At 32.5% G+C, this 23432-nt stretch overlaps 1 protein-coding gene across 1 annotated transcript; it reads right to left on the bottom strand.

Annotated features, from left to right (window-relative positions):
- Window positions 1-2591: 2591 nt before the first annotated feature.
- Window positions 2592-22887, bottom strand: LOC111713496 (echinoderm microtubule-associated protein-like 2). Its single transcript, XM_023488367.1, has 34 exons — window positions 22782-22887; window positions 22137-22254; window positions 21826-21895; window positions 21226-21252; window positions 21021-21063; window positions 19777-19861; window positions 18161-18204; window positions 17876-17932; window positions 15718-15780; window positions 15314-15417; window positions 14509-14618; window positions 13983-14076; window positions 13620-13670; window positions 12568-12669; window positions 12163-12302; window positions 10950-11009; window positions 10703-10749; window positions 10112-10198; window positions 8713-8811; window positions 8226-8298; window positions 8041-8157; window positions 7756-7826; window positions 7583-7652; window positions 7289-7399; window positions 6912-7071; window positions 6726-6789; window positions 6246-6334; window positions 6009-6120; window positions 5339-5443; window positions 4322-4764; window positions 4033-4093; window positions 3690-3787; window positions 3249-3320; window positions 2592-2810 (listed from the first exon to the last, which is right to left on the bottom strand). Exons 3-34 carry the CDS (start codon window positions 21870-21872, stop codon window positions 2732-2734), a joined length of 2985 nt encoding a protein of 994 aa, XP_023344135.1. The 5' UTR covers window positions 21873-21895; window positions 22137-22254; window positions 22782-22887; the 3' UTR covers window positions 2592-2731.
- Window positions 22888-23432: the final 545 nt, after the last annotated feature.

The following is a 23432-nucleotide window of genomic DNA, read 5'->3' as shown; positions in this document are numbered from 1 at the left end:
TAAAAAAAATCAGGCAATTTGGTCTAGGTGTTTGACCTGGCCAGAGCTATAGGTAACAATTCAATTCAATTCAATTCAATTCAATTCAATTCAATTCAATTCAATTCAATTCAATTCAATTCAACTCAATTCAATTCAATTCAATTCATATATTTTCTGCAGAAATAATAAATAATAACAGAGTTTAACAAAATCATGTAAAACTACTGCGGCATGAGAGCTTGGATAGCTTGGAGCTGTTTTTTTAAAAAGCTCACCCGTAATCCTTAACACATAGATAATTTAATAAACAAGGTTGCAAAGTCATAAAAATAAATCCGCACACTACTCTCAGCTACGAATGATGTATTGTATCTATTTATATACTTGCAAACGAACACCTTAATTTTTCAAATATTTTGGATTCCACTTTCCCTCATAGACCCAATCATTGCATGATCCAAACCAGTACAAGAATCTACCTGTCCAGTGTAATTGCAACTCTATGCACGATTACTCGTACCTTGCTGTCAAGTAAACCCAGTGGGTACCGTTGACCCATCAAGATTTATGCAACAAAAAATTAGCTGGATGGAAACATGATGTTATAGTCACATAACTTAACAATTTATAATTAATATGTGTCAGCACGCACATTATTCCGTGTCAGCACGCACATAAATCTGTGTCAGCACGCACATTATTCCGTGTCAGCACGCACATTAATCCGTGTCAGCACGCACATTATTCGGTGTCAGCACGCACATTATTCCGTGTCAGCACGCACATTAATCCGTGTCAGTACGCACATTATCCGTGTCAGCACGCACATTAATCCGTGTCAGCACACACATTATATTAACCCGTATCAGCGCGCACATTAATCCGTGTCAGCACGCACATTAATCCGTGTCAGTACGCACATTAATCCGTGTCAGCACGCACATTAATCCGTGTCAGCACGCACATTATTCCGTGTCAGCACGCACATTATTCCGTGTCAGCACGCACATTAATCCGTGTCAGTACGCACATTAATCCGTGTCAGCACGCACATTATTCCGTGTCAGCACGCACATTATTCCGTGTCAGCACGCACATTAATCCGTGTCAGTACGCACATTAATCCGTGTCAGCACGCACATTATTCCGTGTCAGCACGCACAATTGGCTCTTCAATTCTCTAGTTTCATGAAAAGGACTGTTTGAGTAATTTTAAGTCACAACAATACCGGACCCTTTAAACTTTTGACTGACCTAGGAAATTGATTTTATTGGAAGAATTATAATAAATATATAAAAAATAATAATTTTTACTTTCTATAAGTGGCAGAATATAAATTTTTTATTCGCATTTTTTTTGGGGCGTAAAATATTTTCGGTATTTTGAAGGGACACAAGTAAACAGAGTTTAGTTCACACTGTACGCTAGCGTACACTCTGAATTTACGAAAATTCGAACATCAATATTCGGAATTAAGAGAGTGAGTTCTCTATCCTGTGTCCGAATTTAATTAATTTGAGCCACCGCCTAAATCTGCCAAAAAACCGGTTTCAATTGAGCCCCGGCTTAAATCTAGAAAAATTGAATACAATTTTAAGTGGAACAAACCATATTTGAGCCGCGGCTCAAATTCTTTAAAATCGCCCTCTTGATGAGCAGTCACCGGTTTAAAGGGTACCGTTGTAAATCGGGAATTGCCCTCCTAGCATGGAGGGTCACTTAATGCTTACTGTCATCTTAAATAATGTAAAAATGTAAGCTACTGCACTAGGTATTATATAAAGGATTGAATGAAGCATGAATAGTGAGGTGTGCAAGTCAGGTATTTTATTCAACATTGTAATAGGAAGACTTCCTTTAAACATTGCATTTAACTATAAATAAAAGCTATCTATCTACCAATCTATCAATCTATTTAACTATCAATCTATCTATCTACCAATCTATCCATCTATCAAACTTTCAATCTATTAATTTATCAATCTTTCAAACTATCAAAGATCAATCTATTAATTTTTCAATCTATCAATCTATCAATCTATCAATCTATCAATCTATCAATCTATTAATCTTTGATCAATTAATCAATCAATTAATTTAAATATCTATCTATCCATCGACTATTATCCAACTTTCCCTGCAATCCAATGATAAATCCTTCTAAATAGATCTATATTTATCTACCTGTCAATCTATCTATCTATTTGACTCAAAAAACATACAGTATTTTGCTAATTAATTCTGTTAAGCTTATGCTAGGAACGATTTTAAAATGTATATGTCTAGGACTACAGAAAAGATAGGTAAGTTGGTGTGGTATAAACAAAAGACCAAGGCGTTGTGAGACTTAAAAAAGGAAGCTGTCTAAATATTTGACTAAATATGACTAACATTAAGAGTTGTTTAGATATCAGTGCATTATAAATCTATTGATCATTCAAATTATTTATCTATTTATCTATTAATACACATAATCTATAACACTATATCAATCTTTAAATTTTTTCTATACTTGTACTCTATCAGATCTGAATATCTATCTATCTGTTCTAAAATCATTCAGAAATCATTGAAATGTCTATATCTTAAAAATAACGAAAGTAAAAAACAACGTTTAAACTTTTATATTTACAAAAATAAATTTACAAATCAAAAGAAAAATCAAATGTTTGACCTACAATGCACAATATACCATGATATTTAAATGACAAAGAAAAATGAAAAAAAAATGTTTTGATAAATATTTGTTTATGTTTCTATAATCCACTGGAGAACAGCAGTATCCCGTCCCCCTGTAGATATCAGTCTAGAGGTTCCAGGTATAAATCTAAAACAAAAAATAAATTTTCCAAGTTGACACTGCAGACTCCCAACTACTGTAATCTGAATTGAACTATATAGTTGACACAGCAGTCTCCCAACTACTGTAATCTGAATTGAACTATATAGTTGACACAGCAGTCTCCCAACTACTGTAATCTGAATTGAACTATATAGCAGTCTCCCAACTACTGTAATCTGAATTGAACTATATAGTTGACACTGCAGTCTCCCAACTACTGTAATCTGAATTGAACTATAGAGTTGACACTGCAGTCTCCCAACTATTGTAATCTGAATGAACTATATAGTTTAGAAATCATATAAATGAACTATAGTAAGCCATTCTTCTTTATTACTGGGATTAAATTAGAAAATGAAAAGAAAAATTTAATTTGAAAAAACATGCTAAAGTCCCACTCCGAGAAGAAGTTGTAAAATGTACCTAATTCCTGTAATTGGCCCACTGTGGGCTTGAGCTTGTATATATTTGCACACCGTTTTATCTGCTGGATACCTGGAGAGAGAAAAAACTTTAAAATCATCATAATTATTTTAGTGTTATCATTATTCTTATTATTCTAATTCTTATTATTAATTACTAGGCTTTCAGGGTTCTTTACGTCAATCTTCTATTTTAATTGAACATTTTCTCTTTGTATACATTATAAAACAAATAATTTTGTGGTTTTAAAAATTTGATGAAAATCGAATTTTTATTGAGGCTAATTTTTGAAATTTTGATCATCCATAAACCTTCACTGTGGTTATATGAGGTCTCACACAAAATTTGGGCCTGATCGGTTAAGCCTTCTTGACGTTTAATGGAACAAACTCACAGGCAGACACCCTAACATACAGAAACACAAAAATTGCTACTTATTACCTATAAACCCGTATTCTCCCTCCTTCCTCTCCTACAGCTAGAAGAGATCCATCATAAGATACAGACCCTACTGTATTTTCACAACCATTGTCGAGAACCTACAAAAATACGCTCAAAATGTTTAAATTTTTTTACAAGAAAATGTAGATTTTCTGTAGATAAATAGTTCTCTACTTCTCAAACAAAAAAAGGCAAACACGAAAGTTTTGAAAGGAGTTGCTGGAATTGTATGTTTATCTATTAAAATATTTTTTTTATATAACTACAGACAATGATATGTGTTTTATGACTAAGAATTTATTGAAAGCTTTATTAAGGCATTTTTTACTTAATTAGCTCCTACCTGCCACACCCCTATACTACTCCAGGTCAGCAGGCAGTCTCCTGACTCCCATTTCACATCCCTCAAACAAAAAAGTGTTAATAATTTTTTGTTTGTTTAATAAATGTAAAATTGAAATTATAAACAAGATATTTCTTCATTTAAATTTGCTAATCCCTATTTATTTGCAACCTGATGTTGTAAACCTTTGATATTATTTGATCTAACAGAATTCATAGTTTGAAAAATCTAAGGTCTACGAGACTGGGTTAAAAAATCAGAGTGTGTAGAAAAGACTCAATTCCTTTACCTGATTCCATTCAAATCCCTAATTCTAATAACATTTTCCAGTGCATACGCTGTAATTTCTTCTATCTGTGTTTCCTTGAATGATTTTTCATCAAGGGAATCTCTAGAAGATCTATCAGCCAAGGAATCTACTTCAAGATCCTTAGAATCTCTATCTCCTAGGGAATCATTGAGATATTTATCTGCTAATGAATCTGATACCGATCTTTCTTCTATGGAGTCATGTGGAGAAGTTCCTCGTGGAGTGACCAGGTTTAAACTTGTTCTGCTAGCATTCTTTTCTGCTTCTTTAGATCTTTCCTGATATGTATCCTCTTTTGAAGGATTTGATTTTTTCCTTGGAGATGTAATATTTTCTGTTTTTATCTTGTTCTGGCCTTTTTTGTTTTTGTCATGATCACTAAATAGCTTCCAGATATTGATCTCAAAATCAGAGTTGGTCACCTGAAAAATAATTCAGTTTTTTGAGTGTACCACAATCCTTTAAGACTTCATTAAAAGGGGGCTTTCAGATAATTCCAATCGACTCTTCACGTATCATATTTTAACCCTATCTCTGCTGGGGTACTTGAAAACCAGGATATGCTGGGGGGGGAACATCTTTCTGTAATTGCTTTTTTGGGTTGTTTTTTGATTGTTTCACACAAAACGTCAAAGCGGCTGAACCGATTAAACCGAAAATTGTAATTTGATCTTACATGACCTGAGAGATGGTTAAGTCGGGTCAGAAGTTGAATATATTCCCTAGCATTGGATTATTGGAAGGATATTATAAAACTAGTATTGGGAAAACAGCGCAAGGCGCCATAAAAGCCCAGCTCTGAGCTTTGTATGAATACTAGTCTTATAGGGCTCTTCCCGCCCATCTTCTATTTAAATTTTTATTTTGAAAACCTTCCCTGGGGTCATGTAAGGTACCGCGCAAAATTTGTTCCTGATGAGCTCAAACGTTTTAACCCTTATTGGATACAAACGGACAGACAAACAGACATGCAAAGTTAATAAATAGCATTTTAACCTGAATATATTGTGAATCTATGGACCAGGACATAGAGGTGAATGCAGCCGACTGAGCACAAGCAAACCTTCCTCGTCGTTCAAATCTATTATATCCATCTTTCACCTTCAAATATTGACATATATAAAAAAGTAAAAAAAATATTTATTTATGAAATATACCGAAAACATACAAAATTAAGTGTGAAAATATTCAAAAATCTCTAAAAGTAGAGGTTGTGGGGATATTTTCCCCAAATCTAAAAAAAATATAAAAATAGAAATAAAAGGAAAAGGAAAGGAAAGGATAAGGTGGTAGGAGATTATATCAACATAATGAAGACGACGTTTTTCTTAAAATTTTAACTGTAAACCATTATTTTTAGAATTTCAAGTTTACACGTGATTAAAGAGAAACTTTTTTAATTGACAGCTTCTCTTTGTTTCCATGTTTGTGTATCAATGTTGTTTTAAAGTTTGATGTAAATTGAAAAAGAAAGTCATCTTCATTATATTGATATAATCGCCTACCATCTTCATTATATTGATATAATCGCCTACCATCTTCATTCTATTGATATAATCGCCTACCACCATACATCTATCACTATCCAGAGTTATAGACAGGTAAAATTTCATGTAAATATCTTTAGATGGAGTTTTATATGAGTTAGCAAAACTATTGATTTAACCTGATAAAGGAAAAGTGCAGTTCGGGCAAGAAGAGCCAACATGTGACCGCAAGGTGAAAATTTGACCGCTAGGAGAGGATCACAACCTTCCTGAGTTATACTTCGCACCTCTCTAGGGGACAAGAAACATTTTAAATCGATAGTTAACCTTTGATCTAAAAATTTAAAAAAATAGAAAAAGAAAATGTTCTATAAATTTTAAAATTTAATTTTCACTTAAAGATGTTTCTAAATCACCTTGTTCTTGCATCTATAATAATCCATTTTGCTGTAATGGTTGCCACGACAATTATCTCCCCATCAGGAGAAAAAGCTCCAGACTGAATCTAAATAGCAGGACAAAATCTAAGGACAAATCTATTGTGGGCATAGAATAATGCACGTTATGGGTTATTTACAAATTTTTAACAAGTTTGAAACACACAGAAGATATTATAACAACTAACTATAAGTGTAACACATGATTTGTTTGGAACAATGTTCTCAAAATGATAACAAACATTATTTATTTCATTTAAAGGTTGTAAAAGAACGACGGATTTCCAAAAACATTCAACAAGCTGAAATATATAAATATAGTTATAAATGTGAAGACTATTCTGACTTTCAGAGATTGCAGGTTTAGTCGTCTTCCTAATTCCAAAAATTGGGGTATTATGTATCTTAAGATTCAGTAAACAATCCTTGCATTCTATAGAATATGCAGAGCATATGTACCTGCTCTCCAACATTGCTGGTCCATACAGGAGAAAAGCTCATGCTGTCCCAGATATAAAGCATTCTAAGTTATTCAAAAATTAAATAATCTACAGTTTTGAAACGCTTTTTTATTGTAATAATATTTTTACTTCGCTGATATTCTTTGATTTTACATAACAAAATGTTTTTTTTTTTTAATTTGACCTGTCATGACTTGCTGTTATGAACTGTCCAGTTCCTTGTCTACCAGCCAGACAGGCTACCTCATCAGAGTGACCCAGCACGGCCTCTCTGAACCCTAGGTCAAGTGTACCGGCCAGTATACAATTTTTCGTTGTACCAACAAGTACTTGACTTCCCACTCCTAAAGAAAAATATTGTGCTTATATACATGAGAGTAAAAAGAACTTGACAATTTTAGAATTGTAGCATTTACAATTTTGTTTCATAATTTAATATCAACCATATATTGTTTCAAATCAGGTATGCACTTTTGTCAAAATTTTACACAAAACAAATTCTCTATGTGCAAGTTGTAACTATTCAATTTTATTAATTTCTAATGAGAATTAATTTATTACCCTGAGATATGACCCTAACAGCTCCCAGATGTTCTGGAACAACTGCTTCTACTCCAACTGGAGATTTCAACTCTGAGTCATATTTAACTATTCTTCCATCTCGTCCTCCTCCTGGTAACAATACAATGAAAACACTAGTTACCACCAAATGATCAACTGTTGACAAATTAGAGATTGTCTGTTTTTCATTTTGGCAAAAGGCGGTTGTGCAGATGGTCAAGTTTGTTTTTTATAATATTCTTAATTCTATTTTGAGCAACCGCACATACTCACGCTATCTAAAAATATTTTGACCTGAAAGAATAGTTCCATCTCTGAGAACACAGAGCGAAAAAACAGGACCATCATGAGCGTCCCAAATCGCCTTACAACATTTTCAATTCATTGCTGGAAAAATCCTGACATAGTTAATGGTCCATCACAATAGTTATTTAATATAAAAAGATGTTTATAATTGAAAATGTTTCCTGTGTTACAACTGTTCCTCTGTTGCCCCAAACAAATATGTTTCCGTTGGAATCTCCAGTCAACAAATCACCTGAAGAAAATAGAAAAATTAAAAGTTTGAACTATATTTTCTTGAAACCTTAGCAGAACAAACTTGACTTGGAAATTATTACTGAAACCCTTTTTAATTAAGTTTATTTGCCAGTGTTTCAACTGGATTATTTTTATACACATTTTTTAAATTCTAATGATATAACATTAAAACATGTGGTCAAAATATTTTAAAAACTTTCTTTTAGTTTTACCTGAACTTGAGAACTGAAGACAAGTAAAGAATTTCGGTTTATCTCTTGGATCCAGTACACCTGATCTTCGGCTTAATGAAGTCAGGGTTGAATCAATCTGCCAATAATTCACATGACCTGCATGAATAAGGAATAAAAAAGAATTTCCACAACAAGGGTTTAGAAATTCTGTAAATTGTTTTAACCTTTGCCACAAGTAATGATGACACCTTCCTCCAATGGATGGAATTCTGCACAAACCGTTGTTTCACTGGAACACTGAAAAGTTACAAGGTTTATAATAGAAAATCTAATTCAAATTTAAGTTTAGCCCAACCATGAAGAACCAGATTAGACAGCTTTAAAAACAATTATCTAATGTCTGATTATTATACCATCTATATTGACTATAATCCTCTAGTAATGTAAAAAGTAATTTCCCTGCTTGCTGATCTTGAAGCACCATTGGTCTTAATTTATCTTTTTCCTTCATGGTTAACCAAAAATATGCTTCCCTAGGTTGTAAGCAGATGTGTATGGCGTTGTCCTGATTGGTTAATTGCTGTCAAAATCTTTGGAGTTATCAACAAGAATTTCAGTTAACCTGTAGAGTGTAAAACCATCAGAGATTATAATTAATGCTTTCTGAAAGGGAGTGAACACATAAAAGTTAGGACTTTGAGTCTAGTCTACCTTGGTGTTGATTTGTTTATGTTCTCTGCTCCAATCCCAGACAGTTATATTGTTTTCTGCAGTATCCTCTACTCCTACCAACCATATTCCTCCATCCGTCTGAAAACAAATATAAAATGATCAGAGTTGATCTGATTGAATGCAATGAACGGTCAAGCTAGAATAGGATGCATTAACACTCAAGGTGGAATGTAAGGAAGGGTCAAGGTATAATGAATGGTGAAGGTCGAATGTAATGAACAGTAAAGGTTGAATGTGAAGGAATGGCCAAGGTCAAATGTAATGAATGGTCAAGGTCAAATAGGATGAATAGTAAAGGTAGAATGTAATAAATGGTCAAGGTCAAATGTAATGAATAGTAAAGGTGGAATGTAATGAAAGGTCAAGGTCAAATGTAACGAATGGTGAAGGTGGAATGTAATGAATGGTCAAGGTTGAATGTAAGTGAATGGTCAAGGTCAAATGTAATGAATGGTAAAGGTCTAATGTAAGAAATGGTCAAGGTCAAATGTAATGAATGGTAAAGGTCAAATGTAATGAATGGTAAAGGTCTAATGTAATGAATGGTAAAGGTCTAATGTAATGAATGGTAAAGGTCTAATGTAATGAATGGTAAAGGTCTAATGTAATGAATGGTAAAGGTCTAATGTAATGAATGGTAAAGGTCTAATGTAATGAATGGTAAAGGTCTAATGTAATGAATGGTAAAGGTCTAATGTAATGAATGGTAAAGGTCTAATGTAATGAATGGTAAAGGTCTAATGTAATGAATGGTAAAGGTCTAATGTAATGAATGGTAAAGGTCTAATGTAATGAATGGTAAAGGTCTAATGTAATGAATGGTAAAGGTCTAATGTAATGAATGGTAAAGGTCTAATGTAATGAATGGTAAAGGTCTAATGTAATGAATGGTAAAGGTCTAATGTAATGAATGGTAAAGGTCTAATGTAATGAATGGTAAAGGTCTAATGTAATGAATGGTAAAGGTCTAATGTAATGAATGGTAAAGGTCTAATGTAATGAATGGTAAAGGTCTAATGTAAGAAATGGTCAAGGTCGAATTTAATGAGCGTTCAAGGTCCAACCCCCTTGAAAATTATTAGGTTAACTTTTCAAGAGCAAAATTAGCTGGTTTTGTCCTGCTCAAGTAAACAGTTCAGGGTTTAAATCTGTACCTTAGAGAAGGATAGTGCTGTAGCAGCTCTTCTATAATCTTCTCTACTCAGTATATGAAGAGTTAAATCTGTACCTTAGAGAAGGATAGTGCTTTAGCAGCTCTTCTATGATCTCCTCTACCCAGTATATGAAGGGTTTAATCTATACCTTAGAGAAGGATAGTGCTGTAGCAGCTCTTCTAGAATCTCCTCTACCCAGTATATATGAAGAGTTAAATCTGTACCTTAGAGAAGGATAGTGCTGTAGCAGCTCTTCTAGAATCTCCTCTACCCAGTATATGAAGAGTTTGTAGACTCACAGCATTCCAAACCTGAAATTAAAGCCTAGGATTAATGGGAGAGGCCAATGGATACAAATGGAACTTATGAATTAATTGGTTGATATTTCTTTTATTTCCTTATGTGTTTGTTACCAAGGTAAGTACCTAAAAATGCAGCATAATACAAAAAAAACCTATAATACAATTTTCTGAGAAGAGCATTACTAAAATGTGCAAATATTTATTGTATTTATTGCGACAAATATTCAGCATAATCACTGAAATATGGCTTTTAAGAATGGGCAGTTAAGTTTTCTGCTGTAAAGAGACTCTTAATTTTGACAAAACATTTAGGTTTGCAGAGGCGGAATTTAAAGAATTTGAGCTGCGGCTTAAAAGTGGTTGGTTCCACTTAAAATTGTATTTAATGCTTCAAGATTTAAGCCTGTGCTCAATTGAAAACGGTTTTTTGGTGGATTCGAGACGCGGCTTAAATTCATTAAATTTGGACTAAGGTTGCGAAAATATCAGTGTTTCTTTGCTTGACTTAAATACCTGGATATGAGGATCCCCTTCTCTTTTATAAACACCAGGTCCTTGCCCTGAGTATAGTTAATTGTACAAATTTTGGCATTGGCCAATTAAGTAAAAAAAAAATCTTTTTAAAATCATATAATCAGGGTCTTAAAAGAAGCCCTTTCCTTCCCTCTTGCGCCTGATCGAGTTTAATAAAAATAATAATATTTAACTTCTACACCATATTTTTGGGATAAAATATTATTTAAAAAAATCATTTTTTTACCTGAGGCTACAATCATTCTATTTGGATGAATTGCTATGCATTTGATTTCCTCTGTATGACCTGAAATATTGAAGAATAAATAGTAAATACACTGATACAAACTGCTCCTGCCCAGCCTACTTTGTCTTTCTTTCTATAAAGGGGTAATTTACTGTTTGCTGGATGGGGATAATTTAAAGAAATTAGACTGTGGGACCCATAAACTGAGGATTAGGAAGAAGACATTTAAGAAATCTTATGCTTGTTTGATGTTGTTATAAAACAGCTGAAAACTTTAGAATGGGATATCCTTAATCCCGATCGATTAATTAATCTGCAGATTAATTACATGAGGAGAACAAGCGTTATTTAATCTGGAGATTAAGAAAAAGAGGAGATCAAGCATTGATCTCGATGTCCACCATTCTAAAGTTTTCAGCTCTGTTTTACTAGTAGCTTGAAAGTCAACGTATTAATTAATGGGTGTATTTACACTACACATTTGCTGGGTTACATGTTCATTGGATTGTTCATTGGTCATCCTATTTCAAGTTTTTAGGGTCCTTCTGTTAGAATCTTATAAACCCTAACAATGTCATGATGGGGGGGGGGGGAGTTAGCCTTTTTTAAATAACTTTAAAACGGCTTGTACATGAGAACGCTAAAACTTCTTCACTTTTTTAACTTTATAGCTGTGAACAAATTTAGCTAAAAAACAGGACAGTAAAACGGCAGGTCAGTGTTTCAAAATAATCAGAAATGGTTTAATAACTTCCTACATAATTAAGCAACAAGGCTAACGTTTATGTATTTAAAAAGCCCTTGAAAAATGAATGTAATAATATGTGTCACATGTTAATATTTTTCAGAATTAAGTATAACTAATTTTCTAAAAACTTCTACCGTAATTTTAGATTTTTTTAAATCCTTACTTGCACCCTAACCATTAGGTTTAGAGTTTTTTTTTATAATGAGGAAGCCTCAAAAAGTTTGACTAGGGACATACAATAAAATTTTCTAAACTTAAATAATACAAATATATTAGAATCAAGACCAGGTCCTTATGAATAACTAAGCGATCATATTACACCTTACGCCCTACAATCATTTATTAAGAAAATTCCTGCTCGCAACATCTTCCAGTTTTACACCCATAGAAAAAATGTCAGATCACTGCATTCATACTTTACTTTTCTTCATCGTGTAGATTTTGGGAGAACACTGTTATCCTCACCTAAATAATGTCGTTGCAACTGTTCTTGTAAATTGTTAAGGACAACAACTGCTGCTACATAATAAATAATTTCTCCGGTTGGAAGGATTGAGAGATTACATCGGGCATCTCGTCCCCTGTATCCATACACCCACTCCAATCTGTAGAAAGATTTTGTTTCGTTTCTATTTTTTGTGACTGTATGGTCTTTATTCTTAATTGAGTATTATTTTCAGTTATTTGCATTTGTATGATAATCAGCATGCTCGAAAACTATTATGAATATTGAATTTCTGCAACTTGAGCTTGGTTTCCAACCAAACTAAATTAATACTAAATTAATATTTCATTTGATATGGTTTCTGAATAAGATGAATAATTGGAGAAGTGTCTGTTAATATTTTATTAATGCATGTACAACTGTACCTGAGATGTTTTGAAGGTGGAGGATTTATTCCATCTGGAATATATGAAATTGGAATTGAAGAAGGTTGGGGAATAACTGCCTGGCGACCTTTTATTGAGATACTAATATGGCAAAATTTTCATAAATCATAGAGATACTTTAAAAAGATGATTTGCCATAATATTTCTGATCTGTTTCTTACTAAAAAAACTGGTAAATTTAAGCGTTTTAGTTTATACAAAAAAAAGAATTTATAGATTCTATATGTACAAATATTTTTAGACATTTTTTGAGCTGACCCAGTTCATAAAGATAAAGAAAAATTTAGCAAGCCCTGCAAGGAAACAGTTCCTGTCTGAACAGTCCACCGGAGAAATTTAAAAGGATATAAAATATATCAAAATATATTTTCAAAACTGAGCACCATCCACAGATCAGTAGATATAGATCCAGAGTTTTCACGTATACAGACATGCTGCAACGTTCATGTAAAATAGCATAATTTGGCTAACAGAACAAAAATATTTGTATATCCATTATTACTGTTCCTGATTTCAAGCCACTCTCCCTCCCTGGAACCACTGGATAGTGGATACACTGCGGAAACATACAACTAACAACCCCAAATTCTACACCTCGATTGATTGATAAACTCGAAACATACAGCTTTATGCAGCTTACTGTAAATCTTTCAAGCAAGATAGGCAGGGCTATCCGCGTCACTTATCCATCTATGACTACCTGATCTTTGGGACCATCAAGTGTTTTTTCAAAGCAGTATAAACTCTTTACCAAAAAGGGAACAGTTAAAGTTTCAGTATATGTGGGGGGGGTGTGTCTTTTTTTTAGTTTGGTGCTAGGGACTCGCAGTCAAATTCTTTTTATAGCTCGACATACTTTTCCAACTTTATTCCAAATTGCAAACAATCAAAATGCTAAGAAGATTTCTGGAAAATATAAGCTAGTCAGATTGTGTTCTAAAAAATGTTTTTGAAGTTAGAGATAAAAAAACAAGTTTTTTCCGCCCTCCAAAACTAAAAAATGAAAAATTATTTATATTTATGAAGATTTCCTGATGGACCCATCTTCAGAACAAACAGGGCCGGATGGAGGAATGCCAAGCCTGGCAAAACATTTATCAATATTTTACAAGAATTCAATTCAAGGTTCTTTGAAACAAGGGGAACCTCTATTAGTTAAATAAAATAGAAAAATATGTTTATGCTGTGAATTCTAATCTGATAGCATCTGCAGTGCTAATCATCTGGCTAAGTTTTTGTATTTGTTGTTGGGTTGACTTCTTTGTTCTAAAAACGTAAATATTGGTTTTTGATTGATTTTCATATATCTTCATAACTTACAAATAAAAACAAGAAAATGTCTAAAGAAAAAATGCTCCTAGAACATATATCAAATATCAATAGTCTACGATAACCTGTTGAGATTATGTTGTGAGGAGTATGGTGTGGCTGAGTACGGTGTAGATGAACACGGAGTGGATGAAGGTGATCTGAAGCTTAGTGAAGATCCTTAATTTATTATAAGCGAATATTTTTTTTTGTAAAATTAGAAGAAAAAATTGCTTCTTTAAATTACAGTTTATACTGCATGGTTTTCACTATTGGGAACAACCTGCGAATATAAAATTCTTACTGAAACATAAAATTCCATTTAGATTGTAAATGGCCTTGGAAAATAGTCTGAAGGCAACAGAATAACCATCTAAAATTTTACACTTTACATATTTTCCCATGGGCTGTAATTACATGTTTAATTAAAGTACGCTTTAATCACAGTGGTTATAGTTTACAAACTCTCACACAAAGTTAAATGAGAATTTTGCCAGTTTAAAAACTAAAGCTACAAAAAATATTGGGTAAGTTGGTGAGGAAAAATCAAAGTCAATCCAGTTTTGAAAGTTGATGCAACTTTTCATGTGTGATTTATGTTTCTGGTTCTACCTGTTCCTGGTCTTTTGTAAACTGATAAGGGCGCATCAAAATCATTCGAGGATCTCCACTGTTTGTGAAGACGACCAAGAGAACCATTTGCGCGGCATCCAATTGAGTTCCTGGAAACAAACAATCTTTATTTTGTAGATTTGATTGCTCAAAATGCAGTTACTAAAACAATACCAACTCACAATCTGGTTAAAGTCATTTCAGAATTGTTTGCTCATGTTTCATGTGTGTTCTGGTAATGTTTCCTGCAATTATATCTGCATACTATTCGCTCATATTAATATTTACACATACTAGAAATTCATATCTTTCTAGGCTTTTAGGGCGCTTTGCGCCCATCTTCTATTTAAATTAGGAACATGTTCGAATTGTTTACAATTCAAAACAAAGATGAAAAAAATTCGCGGATTTTCAAAAATTAAAATTTTTTTACAAAATTAAAAACCTCTTAAACACAAATTTTTAAAATTTCAATCATTTATAAACCTTCCCTGGGTCCCTAGATGTCCCACAAAAAATTTGGGCCCAATCGGTTCAGCCGTTTTGACGTTTATTGGATACAAACAGACAGACAAACAGACAAACAGACAAACAGACAAGCCAAATTTATATATAGATGTTCCCTATACATATAATATGTATATATATATATGTATATGTTTGCTATCTGGCCAACCAGCTGGATCAAATTGACTTAGATTTATTAATGGGTTCCAGGAATCCCAGGGGTGACATAGGCTAAACATTTGTTGGCATTTTTTAAACTTCCTCTGGCAACTCACCTATTTCATATTATTATAATTACCCTTTTCTCTGGTGAAGTTTGGGAGTTTTAATGTCTGTGCCTGGTTCCAGATTTCTATTTGAATTGGTTGGTCTACTGGATACACCATCTCTTCGTACTATCACCTTAACAACAACTTCATCAAGCAAGGGTTGGCAAACTCCATAAATTTTAACTTTCCTAATTGGTAAACATAACAAGTCAATGTCTTTAAAGCTGAAAAAAAAGATAAAGAAAATTACACCTGGCAAGGATAAAGTCCAGTTGGCCGAATGTTGTGTAATGTATATAGTTTTACTTATTATTTGATCTATAATATAATGATTGCTAATTCTCAAAGTAAAAAATAAATAAAACGTTTATGAGATCAGTTTTATGCAGGTTTAAAATTTGTGCATTACCCACATACAAATGGTAAAGTTTACCTGGGTAAGGGTTCTCTGTGGTATCCTAGATACTGCGGAGTCTGGAGCAGGACTGAGATCAACCTAGAGAAACAAATCTTTCAGATTGGTGGATTTTTTTTGTTCAGACAGTCTTTGATATATGCAGCAATTATCTGTCAACTTTATTAGAACTGAGCTGAAAACTTTAGAATGAGATAACCCTAATAACAATCGCTTAATCTGATTATCCAATGTACACACTTTTGATTTTATTCTTATAATCCTCTTTTTGGATATCCCTACTGTATAAAAGTTCCGTTTGATAACAATTGCAGATACAATGCTATATCGATTGAACTAATATCCGATTGAATTAAAGTCAGCTGTTTACAAGCCGGCTATTAGAGCATAACAAAAATACAAAAATAAAGGGGGGCAAGGGGGGTAGTGCCACCCCCCAGACCTGCAAAGGGGGGCACGCCCCCTAGAACTCAAAGCTTTCACACTTTTCAAATCTTAAACTGAAGAGGGACGAACAAAAAAAATAGTTGGCTGTTCATTCAGTGCACTAAGAAAATTGTATACTTGAACAAGAGCCACCATGACAGAAGTCCGAATGAAAAATCTATCTAGAATGCACATTCATCCTAATCGGATGGGCGCTATCAGGGATAGCGAAGTAAAACAATTATTCTTAAATGCCAAGCTACGAAGGCTTGAGTTTGGAGGTAGTAAAAGAACATTTTTTTTAAACTTTGGATTTAATTTACTTTATTCATTTAATCTTTCTTTTTATTACAAACTAGATGAAGTGCCCGGCGTTGCCCATGGAAATTTAAAAATCGCATTAAACAAAAAACTTGAAATTTATTTAGCTTATGTCATCCCCAAGGGTATCCATAAGTTTCCTCACTAAAATTCAGCCCAATTGATTCAGCCATTTGGCCCGCCATAGCAAACACATAAATGAACTAAGAGCTTTATTATATAGATTACAATTGTACTCCTACTTTTTTCACAGCAGAAAATAGAAACTTTTACAAGTCATAATTATTTTCTGCACCTTTGTCCTTTTTTTTCATCTCATAGAATTTAAGTTTAAGTTAAGTTTTTCATTTTCAAAAATGTTTTTACTATCTCTAGTTTAAATACTAATTGTTACTAACATAACAGTATAATAAAATGTCGATATTTTAGAAACAATGCTGTTTTTGCTAGTTTGTTTCAAGGAGAGATAAAGTAGTACTTGCAAGGTAATTGGACTGTCACTGCGATTGAAAGATCTCAATGCCTCGAGCAATAATCGATGAGAATTTTGCCGATTACTTCTTAAAACCCAAAGTTAACAACAAGTGCTATATAGTGCTAAAATGCACATGTAAAGGGCTACAGAAAAGCATATGTGAGTGAGAGCCGTAAAATTAAAGTTGACCCTTTCATAAAAATTGATGAATTATAAGCAGGCTGAATATGTGACTTTATAAACAATAATCCAAAACTTACGTTCGTTCAATCGATGTCTAGTTCAATTAATATGACACCATCAACACCAGAAATCTTTAATAAGTTAAAGCGTGCATCTTCACTGATTGGTTAAATTTTTAACCAATGTATATCGAATGTGTTTTAAGATAATCTTGGGTTTAGTAAAACCAGGAGTTTCAGCATTAATCTTGATATCCACCATTCTAAAGTTTTCAGCTCTGAATGTGTTTTTCCAAATCCTGTGGTTTTGAAAATATGGTTTAAGATAATCAAACCATATATTTAACATTAGATATGAAATATTTCCCCCTATTTTAATTTATCAATGTAGATCTTCAATGTTTTCATTAGATGTGAATCTCGACCATATTTTGAAAATCAAAACTTCCCCTTTATTATTAAGATCAAAGCTGACAATGAATTCGTAAATTAGTAAGGATTTTTTTGTACATGGATTCCGGTAGGTTTATACCTACAGAGGGAAAGTGACGTGGGAATTTCTACGTCACAACTAATCAGTAAAATTCCAAGGTAGTTATTAATTCTTAATCTTATTATCGTTATCAAAATAAGGATGGAATTAGGTAGTTATTAATTCTAAATCTTACTATCGTTATCAAAATAAGGATTGAATTAAGGATTAATTGCTAATGGCACTATTTAAATAAATAAGAAGTTTATGCTAAAAATCCATTTCAGTTTTTATTTTCACCTTTTCTTTAGAGGTCTCAATGGAACCAATTCTTCTGATACACTCAGCAAGGGTAGCCTAAATATTCAAATAAACTCTTATTAATATTATCATCTTGACCTCCACAGCACCTTATGCTATTAATATCTTGGAAATATGAATTTATGAAATATATATATAACACTCCCCGTTCTCATCTCTAAAGGTAATGCATGAATTTCTACAATAAAAGAATACCCCCCCCCCAAAAAAAAAGTAGCCCATCTGGATTAATGTTTAAACATTTCAATGTGTTCTTGAGTATACCTTGAGGCAGGATATTTCGTCTTGCTGAAGTTCAACTTTTTTCTCTGGAAATCACAACATATTAGATCGTAAACAAAGTTACTTATATTGTAAACTTTAAGAATAATTTAGTTTGGGCAGTGCTAAAATCTTTACAGGAACTGAAGTTGGTAGAAATGAACCCCGACAAAAAAAACATTAATCAAAAAGTACACTGTATTTCTACAAGCATGTACATGATATTCTGCATGCTACGAGGAAGGAAATGTTCTAAGGTAGTGAGTAGGGCCATTTGACAATATATCGTTAACGTACTGTCAATCGACCTACCTTAGAACGGAACTTTTCCTTTCATGCGCAGAACGCCACATAATTCTCGAAAAATCTGGTATTTTACATTTTTTTTAAATGATTCATTTTTAAACATTTTCTTATTTGTCCTTTAAATCTCAATTTAGAATTATAAACGCTCTAATATTATGTATAACAATGTTGACTTCAAGTAGTGTTTTGTGTACTGCATGTTAATATACGCTGAATCAAGGTAATACGACAAGGAAAGTTAATTGCTGTTGCGTATTCTCTGCATAGATATGGAAACCAGTTCATTCTTGCCGGTGTATGTAAACAAGAATAGATGCATCAATGTTCCTCTAGTATCCGAGGAGGATAAAGCTTCTAAATATGATAATTTGGATAATTCACATAATAGTTTCCTATGACCAGAATATTTCATTGATTTTTTATGTAAAAGATGGATCCCATGCTATCAGTTTTGTGTTTACTTTACAGCCCAAAGACAGTAAACTGCAGTACAAAAAATGCAAACACCTCTGAAATAACTATCTTTACATTATAATTCTTTTGCGCTGAACTTCCTTATGAGATATAAGAGAGTACAGAGATATATTAAAGGCTAAAATATGAGATATTTTCCACTGCAGGTTCCATTGTGTATGCGATTAATAAACAGACGTTTGCATTCAGGGATATTTAAGGATCCTTTGGTAACGAAATAAAAAATTGACTAAATTAATAAATTTTATGTTAAAAGTGAGAGTATTTCTTTAAAATTTGTAAAACTTAAACCCTGAATATGGGTATAATATGCAACAAGTGGCCGTTAGATGGCAGTCAAAAACCTGGGTATAATATGCAACAAGTGGCCGTTAGATGGCAGTCAAAAACCTTTCATGGAAATGTAGCATGCCTGCTTAACCTATCCAGTGAAAGCTTATGAGCAGTCTGTGTAGATCTAGTCTATGTTTCTTATAGAGGAATAAACCATCCCATAATTAAAGAATTTGAACTGCCTATTAAAATCAGAAATACTTATGAGGAAGTTCGGTTTTGGCTGATGGAAATACAGTGTAGCTATAAACTGACAATATTATAATTTAGAATGTTTAGTGAATATAAGCAGAATTTCAGAACATTTGAGATTAATTAGACTTGGAAATCACCTTTAATTTAATTCTCAACCTTATTTCGTTTAAAGAATCTTCCGTTATTTTTCAAAAACTTGTTTTTTGTTAACGGAAGGTTGTCCTACCTACCCGAACCCCTTGAATCATTTCCTGTAGAAGATTATTCTATTTTTATAGATGTATATTGTGTTCTGTTTTATGTTTATGTGCCTAAATGATGAACTCGTTCTACGAGGGTATTTTGTTCTAAATCCAGCATATCCATCCAGGCTCTTCCAACCTTGGTTTCAACACCCTTAGCAACAACAAATATATTTATAATATATTCAATTTTAACTATATTCCTCTTTATTTCTCTTTATTCCAATTTATTCCACTATTCCACTATATTCCACTGTATTCCACCATTTTCCACTATATTACACTATATTCCACAATATTCCACTACATACCCAATTGTATTACACTATATTCCCCTATATTCCCCTATATTCCACTATATTTTACTATATTCCACTATATTTCACTATATTCCATTATATTTCACTATATTCCACTGTATATTTCACCATATTTCACCATATTCCACTGTACTCCACTATATTCCACTAAATTTCATTGTATTCCACCTTATTAAACGATATCCCACAGTGTTCAACTTTATTCCACTCTATTCCACTTTATTCCACTATATTCCACTATATTCCACTATCTTTCACTATAATCCACTATATCACAATATTATGCTATATTCCATTATATTCCATTATCTTCCATTATATTCTAAAAAATGCCATTATTTCCAAAATGTTCCCATATATTCCACTTTATATCACTATAAGTCACAATATTTCACAATACAGCGGTCAGCGGATATTTCAATACTTTAAAAACAATCGTTAGATACCTCTTTCCTTTTCATATGCCGTGGAAAATTTGATAAATGGAAGGACTATTTTTATTAAATAAATTTCAGGGTTAAATTCTTTAGACAATGCACCACTTGACATATCTTATTTTAGTGAATTTAAGGCTGTTGTAACAGTTCAGATGCTGAGCAACAGTTTACGTAATGACACGCTGTTACAAGTTGCGGCATTTATATTTAAGCTGTAATATAAAATCTCCTATACTTTATTGTTATTTCTGCAGACCACTGTATCCCATAAGCCGCTATACTCCACAAAAGCCATTATATTATATTCCACTTTAGTTCAACAAAGTTTGATATATTTCATTAAATATTTCCCAATATATTCCTCTATATTCGTCTATATTCGTCTATATTCCACTATATTCCATTATATTCCTCTATATTCGTCTATATTCCACTACTTTTTAATACATTCCACTGTATTCAAATATATGTCATTATATTCCACTATATTCCATTATATTCCACTATATTCCATTATATTCCACTATATTCTACTAAAATCCAATTTTTCTATTACCTGAGATTCTTCAGACCAAGCTGAAGCATGGCTGCCGTTTAATCTAAAAATAAAAATAAATGGATTATAGTAATTATCTTGAACAAAAAGTAAAAAAAAACGTAACGATAGAAAGTTCCAATTTAAGACAATAAGTATAAAACAGCATTTTCAACTTTTCCCAAGCCAGAAAAAAAAACATCCCTCCAACCCCTCATGTGCTCACCTTTTGATGTCTGGAAGAGTTTGAGACCTAAAAAATCATATGTTAACAAATTTAAAAATTGTCAAATCTCCGAAATTAGTTTAGTAGAAAATAATGAAACAGAACAAGATTAAACAAAGCTAAGGTATTTGTTTGGAGAAAGCACTTCAGTGTATATTTTATGGTTGGACTGTTCTGACGTCACTCGCACTGTATTGTATTTTATCTTATTATTATGCATTAGATACATACAGTGTGCAGGACCCACACACAATGTCATCTTGCCAGGCTACGTGCTGGGTCGACTTTACACTGGGTATAGCCTGACTGGATAGTACGACTGAATGCATATTCAGTACGTGTTGTACCGGCACAGATCATGCAACTTTTAGACTGGCATATGCAACTTTAAAAACGCAAGACAACTCTTAGACAGAAATTGTGCAGTGTACTCAGACCCAATTCCCTTAAAAAGTTGATTTTCAAGCAACTATATTAAAAAAAACTAATTGCTTTTTACAACATCAAATACGCATAAGATAGCTTAAATGTCGTCTCCTATTCAACAGAGTTCTCTGTTTAAAATATATTTTTATTATCAATATTGTTTTGTTTATTTACCTAGCACAATGTAGAGCTTCTTCCTCTTCATCTGATAAATTCATCATGCTTCACGCATCTGAACTCCTTCCTCCACACATAAAAACAAGCTTATATAATTAAGTGTATTCAATGATTATGCAAATATCTAGTTTTTAATGTTTTTGATCTTTATATGATCTAGATTATCCTTTTATTCTAAAGAATCTGTAAACTTATTCTAAACTTCAGCTAGAAATCCTTTCTAGTTTTTTTGCCGACTTTAAAGATTCTTTGTTTTCACAACAATTTTTTTAAAATCATTGTCCGAGTAATGCTTAATGTTTATTTACCTTTATACAAAAACGACTCCTGTTGGTTGTACAGATGTCTGGGTTGAAATGTACTGCATCAATAGAAAGTAAATAGATACTGTGTAAAGTCCAGTACAGTACAGCAGGCTGTAGTAAACTGAAATAAAAAGGAATATTTTAAAAACTCGTTAATTTTGAAAAAAAATCAAACTAGACTTTAAATCTTTTGTTTTACTAGCTTGAGAACACAGCGTTGCCCAGGGTACTTCAGTTACTCCCACAGTTTAACAGCGCGTTATCGTAAATTTTAGCTCTTTTTTCCTTTGAAAGTAGGCCTACTCAGCTTAATATCGCAAAACTAAGCTAACAACATTCCCGTGGTTTTCCCGAGTTCCCCAATAATAAATTTGAGACAAATCGGTCAAGGGGTTCATGAGTTATGATCGGACATACAAACAGAGATCTTATAACTTAATATTGTTGATATTTCTAGTTTTTTTAATACTGTACTTTTCTGTTAAAGCTTTATTCAACAGTTTGTAGTTAATATAATCACCTTTTAATAAAATTATAAGTTCTTCATGGTGAGTTTTATAGAAATTAATTTTATTTTGATAATATTATTGAGATCGTCATAAATTGGCATTAGTTCGTTTTGAGAAGAGTTATTTTAAAATGATTTACCTATTGTGAAGAAATCTACAATCCAGGGTCTAATTAGGATATCAACCATTCTTTACCATTAACAAACTTTATAAATCTGAAATCTTAATAAATCATAAAAATCGTAAAAACAATCACAATTCTTAACATACTCAAACTTTAAATTAAAATTCAAGTTACTAGCCTTATAGGGCGCTTCGCGCCCATCTTCTAAATTAATTGTGAACATGTTCTCTTTGTGTACATCGTAAAACAAAACAAAAATAATTCGCGGATTTACACGAAAAATTTCGTGGATTTTTCAAATTTTCAAAAATTTAATGAAAATCAAATTTCGATGGAGACAAATATTTGAAATTTTGATCATTCATAAACCTTCCCTGTGGTCACGTGATGTCCCACAAAAAATTTGGGCCCGATCTGTTCAGCCGTTTTGACGTGTATTGGATACAAACAAACAAACAGACAAACAGACACCCAGACAGACAAGCCAAATTTATATATAGATTGACGGTATTAATTAATAACAATGACTACATTGAGTTGTGCAATTTCCACAGCTAAGAAAATTGTGTTAAAAATAGTTTTGTGAAAAAATACATTTTTTGCGAAGTTTCTAATTACTGTTCGTACATTTACATCCCTGAATGTTAATTAAGTAGACGTGTTTAT

This window comes from Eurytemora carolleeae, unplaced genomic scaffold, assembly GCF_000591075.1.
Source record: "Eurytemora carolleeae unplaced genomic scaffold, Eaff_2.0 scaffold29, whole genome shotgun sequence".
NCBI classification, from domain to species: Eukaryota; Metazoa; Arthropoda; class Copepoda; order Calanoida; family Temoridae; genus Eurytemora; species Eurytemora carolleeae.
Note: the sequence above shows the minus strand (reverse complement) of the source record. Positions and strands in the feature narration are given on the sequence as shown.